General features: G+C 47.5%; 1 protein-coding gene across 6 annotated transcripts in view; it reads left to right on the top strand.

Moving 5' to 3' along the window:
- Positions 1-8,544: 8,544 nt before the first annotated feature.
- CAPN3 (calpain 3) overlaps positions 8,545-9,681 on the top strand; it is a 263,927-nt gene continuing 262,790 nt past the window's right edge. For all 6 annotated transcript variants that reach the window (XM_077464668.1, XM_077464666.1, XM_077464663.1 and 3 more), the window contains exon 1: positions 8,545-9,087. In XM_077464668.1, coding sequence (XP_077320794.1) covers positions 8,803-9,087 — 285 coding nt within the window. In that variant the 5' untranslated portion in view covers positions 8,545-8,802. The remainder of the gene's footprint in view (positions 9,088-9,681) is intronic.

The raw sequence follows: 9,681 nt of genomic DNA, 5'->3' as shown, positions 1-9,681 counted from the left end.
AGGATTTAGGATTAGCTGGGACACTGATTGTGCAGGTGGGTTCAGGGCTTTTTGTAAGAGTCAGGACCAGTGTTCTGAGCTCCACCCGCCCGATGAGTCCAGATGTGCAAGGGAAAAGCCAGAGGGCCCAAGCCTGTGGGCTGGAGCATCAAGGAATCTGTTTAAGAGAGAGTGCCAGCAGAGATACAGAATGTGTACAGAACAGGGATACTGTTACATTGTCAAGAGGACCAAGGCCCAAAGCCTGAGCAGTAGTGCTGACCAGAGAGTCAGGAGGCTTGGTTTATTTTGGCTAACATTGTTGCTGGGTAAAGTTGAAACCCCTGCTTGGGAATCCTGGAAGGACTGTTTATTTTTGTTTAACTGCTTGCGGACCAGCCGCCGCAGTTTTACTGCTGCAGGCTGGCTCCGCTGCGCAAAATCACATTGTTGTACGTGATCTCATGAGGCTTGTCTAGCGGGCGCGCTCTGTGAGTCCGACAGCGGGTCCCGCGGACTCGATGTCCACAGGCATACCTGCGATCACCTCCCAGAGAGGAAGAACGGGGAGATGCTAATGTAAACAAGCATCTTCCCGTTCTACCCCCCAAAGCACTTTGTCCCCATGTTGATGGGGACAAGTGCTTCTTTCCAACACACAGTGGTTGTTGGGGTCTGCGGCGGGGGCTTATCAGAATTTGGAAGCCCCCTTTAACAAGGGAGCCCCCAGTTCCTGCGCCCCCTATGTGAATGGATATCGGGTACATTGTACCCCTACCTATTCACCAAAAAAGTGTCAAAAAGTAAAAACCACAATAGAGAGTTTTTGGCAATTCCTCTACTAAAAAATGTACATCTATCTTCAATCATGCTGCCCGACAGACCTGAAAAATTAGGAAAAATATAAAAAGCTTGCGCCTCGACGGGAGGCCTCCTGTTTGACAGCTGTTATATAGGCAAAGGTGGGGCAACCGAGTGACCCTTCTGATATCATGTGATGCCCATGTTGAGGACATGTGGCCTGGTATGGTTCAGAAGGGTGAGTGCTCGTTTCCCCCCCATCCTGACCTCCAGGCTGCATACTCGGATAAGGATCTGGTATGGATTTTGGGGGGGGAGTTCCCCTAAAATCCATACCAGACCCTAAGGGATTGGTATGAACTGGGGGGGACCCCATGCTGTTTTTTTCATTGATTTTTCATCTATATTGCCCGGAACCAGCAATACATTTACAGACGTGAACAAGTTAAAATGACATTTTTTCCTTTAGAAATGTCAGTATTGCTGCAGCATGTTTTACACATATGCGCCACTTTGCAGGCAGACTAAGGGAACCCCCCAGGCATGATATTTAAAACAATATTTCATTTTAATTGTTTCACATTAAGCAGCATTAAAATCACTGCTCCTGAAAAAACGATTTTTTTTTAAAAAATTCTTGCATTGATACATGTCCCCTAGGGCAGTACCCGGGTCCCCATACACTTTTAATGTCAATAACTTGCATATAAGTCTTTAAAATTAGCAATTTAGATTTTTCATGTTCGTGTCCCATAGACTTTAATAGGGTTCACAGTTGTCTAGAACTTTTTGCCTGTTCAAGGTGTTCTGGTTCGAACCGAACCAGGGGGCGTTCGACCCACTTCTAAGTGTTGTAACCCACTACTGCAATGCATAGGAAAAGTGTATGTAGCGCTTAAAGTGATTGTAAATCCTGGTAAAAAAAACTAAAAACCCTGCAAGGCATAGGCATAGCACACTAGCTCATTATGAATTACTTACCCGGGAATTAAGCCCCCGCAGCCCTCCTCATCTCCCCCTCCCGGGGGCTACTTCTGGGTATTGCGGCTCTGATGCTGTGATTGGTTGGAGTCACGATGATGTCACTCCCGCGCATGCACGTGGGAGCCCCCGGTAACGGCACACTGACTGAAGCAACAGCACATATGTGCCGTTGTCATCGGCACATGTAGGGGACAGGGTCCATGCCGGCTTACGAGATATCAAGGGGAGCTACAGGTAAGCCTTATTATAGGCTTACCTGTAGCATAAAATGGTTGTAAAGGGTTTACAACCACTTTAAGGAGCAGCTTAATGTATCGGGTCCTTTGATCTTGTCCCACGACTATGAGAACAGCTCTTTACTCCCTGACACACCTTGCTGGATAGAAGATAGCTGCAGACATCTGTGCACACATAGATATAAGTATCCCCAGGCTTGACTGCAAAGGCACCAGAAACTGACACCAAACTGGTTGACTGCAAATATATTATATATTGTTATATTGTATATTGTTACAGATAACCGTGTGCAATGATGAATCAACCAGTGGGAAACTATTACTCTATTTCTTAAGTCAATTACGGTAACAGTTAGACAGAATCAGTACAGGCATCCGTTCATAAATTTTTTGGGCAGTTTGTAATAAACAGGCACTTTTAGACAGGAGAAAAATGCCCATAAAAATCCACTTGTTGTTTACTCTGAACTGCGCATTTGCAGTTCAGTACCCAGCCAAATAGAAAACTTCTGGGCTTGATCTCGGATCAGGCGGTGGGGTGGGTCTGCATGGTAATATCACAGTACTCATCAGGCGTATCTTATATTCACATGCCCTGCCATACAAGTTGTTGTCAAACCCAGCAGTTCACTAATTAGCTGGCTTCGGAACTGCACTTGTGCAGTTCAAAGCCGGGGACAAGTGTATTTTTTTTAAAGCCCTTGCCAGCCAGCAACGGTGAAGGTACATGTAAGGTGTAGCTCTGGGGGCTCTAATATAAGGGGGCACACTGGGGAGCACTGATGTAAGGGGGCACTCGGGATGCACTGATGTAAGGGAACATGCTGAGGGCATTAATGTTAGGAGGCACTCTGGGGGACCTGATGTATGCCACCAGAAGTGTAGTAGAAACTGTACACACTGTATTAGATACTGTGTACACCGCCTGCACTGTATTAGAAACTGTACAATGGCTGCACCGTATTTTATACTGTGTACACCACCAGAAGTGTAGTAGACACTGTACACACTGTATTAGATACTGTGTACACTGCCTGAAGTGTATTAGAAAGCTCATAAATCAATCCCCACTGCAGACAGGTGAACCCCATCTCCTTGGAGGTAGAGGCCGGTATTGGATTCCAACTCCATGTGGCAGATGACCATGCCCCCATTCCAAGTAATAAATCTTCCCACCACCTTGTTTACCTTTATGCGAACCTTATCGAGCCTCACCACTGACCATGCCAGGCACCAAGTGTTCCGAGCAACAATGTAGGACCACAACACCAGCATGTCAGGAAAGGCCTTGCGGAGCCTCAAGAAATCAGACTTGACATCCATAATTAGCTCTCAAATAGACTGAACCCCCAAATCATTTCCACCAACATGAAGTACCAAAATGTCAAGCAGCCAATCAAGATGTGCAAAACGATGCACCTCTGGCACGACCTTACTCCATATTATTCCAAGTATCAGTGCCAACTTAAGAGCATTATAGGACCCCAGGCAATACAGTACACTGGGGCCCTGTCTACACAATCATGCACGATAGCCCATCAAATGCAGCTTTTCTGTGCCCGTGAATGCAGCCTCACTGTGCCCATCAAATGCAGCCTCACTGTGCCCACCATTTCAGCCTCACTGTGCCCATGAATGCAGCTTCACTGTGCCCACCATTGCAGCCTCATTGTGCCCGTGAATGCAGCCTCACTCTGCCCACCATTACAGCCTCATTGTGCCGTGAATGCAGCCTCAATGTCCACACCGTTGCAGCCTCACTGTGCCCATGAATGCAGCCTCACTGTACCCACCATTGCAGCCTCACTGTGCCCACCATTGCCCATAATCCAGACGAGACGTAGGTGTACTTCATCTCAAAGAAAACAACGAATAAACATCACGGGATAGTACCAATACAGAACACTAAACAATCACCACACATGAAAAAGAAAAACACATAATGACATACACCCCACTATTATCCTCCTTCAACAGCTAATCCACCAACAACTGCAAGCGGTTTTAAGTATGGAATCTCTTGGATTCCCATCTACCAATCCATTTTTTATGGCCGCCTTGTCAAACCCGCACTGGGCGGGCTCCATGGCTGCCCCGATGCGGAAGTAGTGCAAGGCGTACTGCCCTAAGCCCTTGTACACACAGTCGGACATTCCGATGGAAAATGTCCGATCGGACCGTGTTGTCGAATAATCCGACTGTGTGTGGGCTCCATCGGACTGTTTCCGTCTGAATATCCGACGGACAAAGTTTTAGAGCTGGGCTATAAATCTTTTCGACAACATGATCCGATCGGACTTTGTCCGATTGTGTGTAGAGAATTCCAATCGGCCAAGTGCCACGCATGCTCAGATCAAATTCCTAGACCAAAGCTATTGGCTACTAGCCTGAACGTAGTCCCATTGTAACGAAATAACGTTGTCACGTTACGTACGATCGGATTTTCTGACAACTTTGTCCGACCGTGTGTATGCAACACAAGTTTCGGATAAAATCCGTCTGACAAAATCCGACGGATAAAGTTGTCGGAATGTCCGACCGTGTGTACAAGGGCTAAGACTTTTCATGAAAACTGACACAAACTGAAATTTAGATAAAGGAGACCCATCCCGATGTAACAAGGACGGCCCTTCCCTTACTGCCCCCACTGGGCAAACCGCGGAACCCAGAAGTGGAAACAACTGCACCCCCTTACCCCCCTGGTCCATCTTTGACCTGCGCAGCAATAACAGAACCCTGTCGTCACTACAAATCACGTCCTGTGCCATGAACCCACCTCCTCTTAGACGGTCTGACCAATTCCTAAATCCAAAATGCACCAAAAAAGGATAAAGAAAACGCTGCCTGAAAAAAGAGGGAGACCTCGTAACTCGATGCACACAAAGACCCCAGTTGACCAAAAATGGCCTGCAGATTCGCAAAGGATATGGGCTGCCCAGTATCCTTGCGCTTGTGTAGCTTCCGATACCCCTTAACTGCATGCTGAACCCAAAAGTCCTTTGTCAAATCCATCATGCCCTGTAGTTTAAAGAAAAAGGCCAAGCCAGCCAGTTTTTGCTCGATGGCAGACACTGACCCACCTCACTCCATGTTCCTGGAAACAAAATAAAGAACCAGTAGCCTCCCCTTCAGACTGTCCTGCTCCACCCTGGCTTGCTTAACCATCCATAACCATTTCTGCCATACCTTGACGTAGGCCATCCACGTGGACTCACTCACTGACCGTTTCCAAGTAGTGACTCCAAGGCAATCTCCCTTAACCATCCGGGACAAGGAAACCCTTCCTTCTCTGCCACTGGAGCCAGCTCTCTTAACCTGTCCCACTGAAACCGAGATAAAGAGTCAGCCAAAGTATTTTCAAAGCCCAGAAGGTGAACAGCACGTAGAAAAATGTTCAACTGCAAGCAACGTAGCACCATGTGGTGCAGCAGCCGTATTACTGGTTGTGACATTGTTGAGATGCGGTTGATGACTTGTACCACTCCCATGTTGTCACAGTTCAGCCGTATCTTAAAAATTCCTGACAAGACTCACCCCATATGTACATAGCCAGCACCACCGTAAAAAGTTCCAGGAGCACCAGATTATGAAGAAAACCCACGTCCACCCAGGAGCGTGGCCAAGGTTCCGTGCTCCAATGACCCTGATAGAAGGCCCCATACCAAGTAGACCCGACCGTGTCCATAAACAGCTCCAAGTTACTCACCGGGTCAGACATCCAGACCAATCGACCGTTATAAGATTCCAAAAATGTGTGCCACACGTTCAAGTCCTCTCGATGTTCCTTGATGTCTCGATGTTCCTTATTGAAACAGATAAAATGGGTCGAGGCTTTAACCCCTGCTGTAGCTGCAAAAAATCCTACCATAGGAAAAATGCAACATGCAAAATTAAACTTACCCAGCAATGATTGTAGCTTCCGAAGCTGAACGCTGTCCCAAAATTCCCAGAATCTCCATCTTGAGTACCATCAATTTATCCTCTGGCAGGCGGCACTCCATGGCGCCGGAGTCAAGAACTATGCCCAAGGAACTAATCACCATAGTCAGGCGTTCCGTCTTATATGCAGCCAACGGAATCTACCCACAATGTGCTGCAACATGGACGGGAGAGCTGCACACACATTAGAGGAAGGTGGCCCCACGCAGAGGAAATCATCCAAATAATGGATGATGGAATCCAAACCAGACACGTCTCTAACCACCCATTTCACAAAAGAGCTGAACGTCTCAAACTTGGCGCAGGAAATGGAGTAGCCCATGGGCAGGCTTTGATCCACATAAAATTCCTCTTGCCAGCAGCACCCCAGCAGCCAAAAACTGTCCGGATGTACTGGAAGCAAGCGGAAAGCGGATTCAGTGTCAGAATTTTGCCATCAGCGCCCCCTGTCCATATCGACAAACACACCCAATAGCTGCGTCAAAGGAAGTATATGACACCGTATAAGCTTTGGGATCCTTGACCAAACCTCCCTTGGGGAAAGACAGGTGGTAAATAAGGTGAAACTTGTGCAGTTCCTTCTTAGGCACCACCCCCAGAGGCGAAATAACTAAATTCTGAAAAGACTTAACCGAGAACTGCCCACCCATGCGACCCAGTGCCACTTCCTTAGCCAGCCTCTCCGAAACCACCGCAGGATGCTGCAATACAGACTGCAAATTCTGTGCCATAGGTGGGACAGCAGTCAGAGAACATGGGATCATAAAACCCTCCAAGAATCCTGTGGCCAAGAGCTTCCCAGTGTGGGTACCTATTTAGAAAAGGTTTCATACTTTTTACCCCTCACCAGTGTCATCCCTCTTGTTAGCAAACTCAGCAGCAAGGCCTCCCTTACCTTTTTTAAGCAGCGGAACATGTGAGGAACCTCTACATCCGGAGCACTCTTGCTTAAAACAGCAGGACCCTCCAAACTTGCATGATCCCTTGTTGTACTGCCAGCAGAGACCCCATTTCTTTCCAGTCAGTTATCTTGGGGCCGAGCTGAGGACATCAGGCGCATCCAGGGGCTAACATCTTTGTAATCCCAGAGAAGAGATGGACGAACGGACGGCCCTGCGCTGTCGGAACTGCTCATCGTACCTTAACCTGGCCGATGCCCCATAGACCCAGTGAGCCTCTCTGATGGCGTCCATGTAACAAAACAGAGCCGAACAATGTTCCGGGCTCTTGTCCCTTATAATGCTCAATATAATAGCAAATGCCATTATAATGGAATTAATCTGTACCTCCGCTTCTTCTTATCCTCCTTCTTGGAATCCCCCCGTTTGACCCCATCCCCCCGCCATCTGCACTAGCCCTGCCAACTGATTGGACCCACGGTGACACCTGCGGGGGCTGGCCTCCTTTTCCATCTGCAAATCGCTGCACCAAATCCCGCAGACCCCCCCAGCAAGTCTTGCAGCTGCGCCTCTGTCCCAGAATTGTCAAGCGGAGTGCCGTGGCCTACAGATGACTGTGGAATGGCTCTAGCAGCCACTGGCCCCTGTCTCTCACAGTGGAGTTTCTGGCCACATCTGGTAATGGCCTGGTGGCCGTGGCTGCACGTCTCTCTTGCCGAGACTCCCCCCCCAACGCAGGCACCACTGAGGGGGAGGAGGCTCCTGACCTGTGCCACGATTGGGCAGGGGAAGAAGCGTGATGGCGGCCCATAGCCCCACCCACCAAGCTCCGCCAATGGCGTAGATTCTGACCAGGACCCCCACCAGTGGAAGTCGATGGGTGCTTTGCCAGGGGACCTGACGGGTCCTGTGGGGGGCTCCTGACGTGGCGCGAATCTCTGGGGGAGGGTCCCAGTAAAAAATCCGAAAGTCCCACCTCCCCCTTAAATAAACAATGCCCCTCCCACTCTGATCATTTATCAATCCATACCATCCCCTTCCTTGCAAACATCCTTGCTTTTAACCCATTGTTGTCTCCCCTATACACACTGTTATGCCCAGCCCTACACTATTTTCTCTTTTTTTCCTTTCGCTTCGGGCCTCACTATTATGGCTCTCTTAGCAGAGGGCGCTGTGAATCATCATACAGCAATGCACTGCGATCTTGCAGTGCGTTATGTGGCATTCCGCGGTGCTCGAATTTGCCACGAACGCCCCATAATGATCACTCTTCGGCGAACGGGCAAACACCCAATGTTCAAGTAGTACTTATATTCGACCTGAACATCAAGCTCATCCCTAATATTATATTAGGTAACCCTGATAAATAAATAACTGCAGCCTTTTCAAGCAGAATACATTTTTTATATGTTCTTTCATGTGTATGTTTCTTATTTCCTGTGTTTCTTCCCATGCACTACAGAAATGATGTGTGATCAGTAAGGGTAAGGAATTAACTTTCCTGTCATAAAAAGACACAAATTGAGAAGCATTATCTCTTTATAGAGGCTAAATTAGAGGTGGGTTCCTGGCAAATAAATGAAATTGTGATCGGATATGTCTGTTCCCTGGGGTCACATTATGATGGAAGGAATCTGCTTGCCTGGAAGAGTCCTTTGGTTAGTTTATTTTTAGCATCCTGGCAGAAACTTATTCAGTGCTACAGGGCACAGAAGGCGCAGACTTCCCACCCTTCATGCAACAACCTGCTGAAAGATCCTGTGTGTACAAGTGACTGAACACGGCCTGTGCATTCCCCTACGAAGATAAGGAAGAGCAATGGTTCCCTCTACATTTACTGGCTTCTAAAATAAGAATGCAGCCACCTAGAGAGAAATTGCATCACTAAACTTCCTGTTTTTTTTTGTTGAGAAATTGTTGTATTTATATTCCTGCAGTCTTATTTCTGCACACACACGCTCTTCATGCCGTCTGAAGTACTTGCCAAGGTAGCACAGCCGACTGAATCTGGCTCAGCCACTACCAGTGCTGCTAATGATGCAGGCCCAGGTGGCGGAACGGGCACCTTTTCTGCCATCATCAGCAGAAATTTGCCCATTATAAAAGGAAGAGATAAGACTTTTGAGGAATTACGGAATAAATGTTTGGACAGGAAGGTCCTTTTTCAAGATCGGGAATTCCCAGCTGACGAAAGCTCTTTGTTTTACAGCCAGACTTTTCCAGTTAAATTTGAATGGAAGCGACCTCCGGTAAGTAGAGCTGATGTGCAAGAACCACGCTAGTCTCTGTAACAATTGCTTTTTTTTGTTATACATAGAACTATTGTTGGATAGTAGTCTGTATAGGCATTATGACAAAGGGGAGGACTGCGGGCAAACATCACCACCAACTGGCTTTCTTATAGTTCTGATTTCTGTGGGCTAAAGAACGTGTTGAGTATGAGTGGTGGGCATTATAAGAGAAGGATATTCCTATAGAATATTATCATTGTGACACTCCTTCATATATACCAGCATCAGCTTTCTTTCAGCTCTGATTTTAGCCACATGCATGACATCCCATAGCTGCAAAGGGAGTTGTTGGTGGAAAATTTCTCTCAACCAGGTGCTGTGATTGCAGGTCTGAGAAAGAGCGATAAGCTACATAATGTTCAGCAGCTATCACTGAGCGCAGATCCTTCTGTGGTCGATGTCTTAATGGTGAGGTATCTTACCCCAGGACTATCAGCCCAACATTAGTGCTGGCTCAGGGTGCAAATGCCCTTTAGACCAGTCCACAACTGCCAGAAAACCTCACCGAGCTTTCCCATTTGATATTCAGAGTCATGTTAATGGAAGTCTTTG

This window comes from Lithobates pipiens, unplaced genomic scaffold (genome assembly GCF_037356315.1).
Source record: "Lithobates pipiens isolate NorthernLeopardFrog02 unplaced genomic scaffold, aLitPip1_a1.2 Scaffold_30, whole genome shotgun sequence".
In the NCBI taxonomy this organism is placed as follows: Eukaryota; Metazoa; Chordata; class Amphibia; order Anura; family Ranidae; genus Lithobates; species Lithobates pipiens.
The sequence above is the reverse complement of the archived record's forward strand: the minus strand, read 5'-3'. Positions and strand labels throughout refer to the sequence as shown.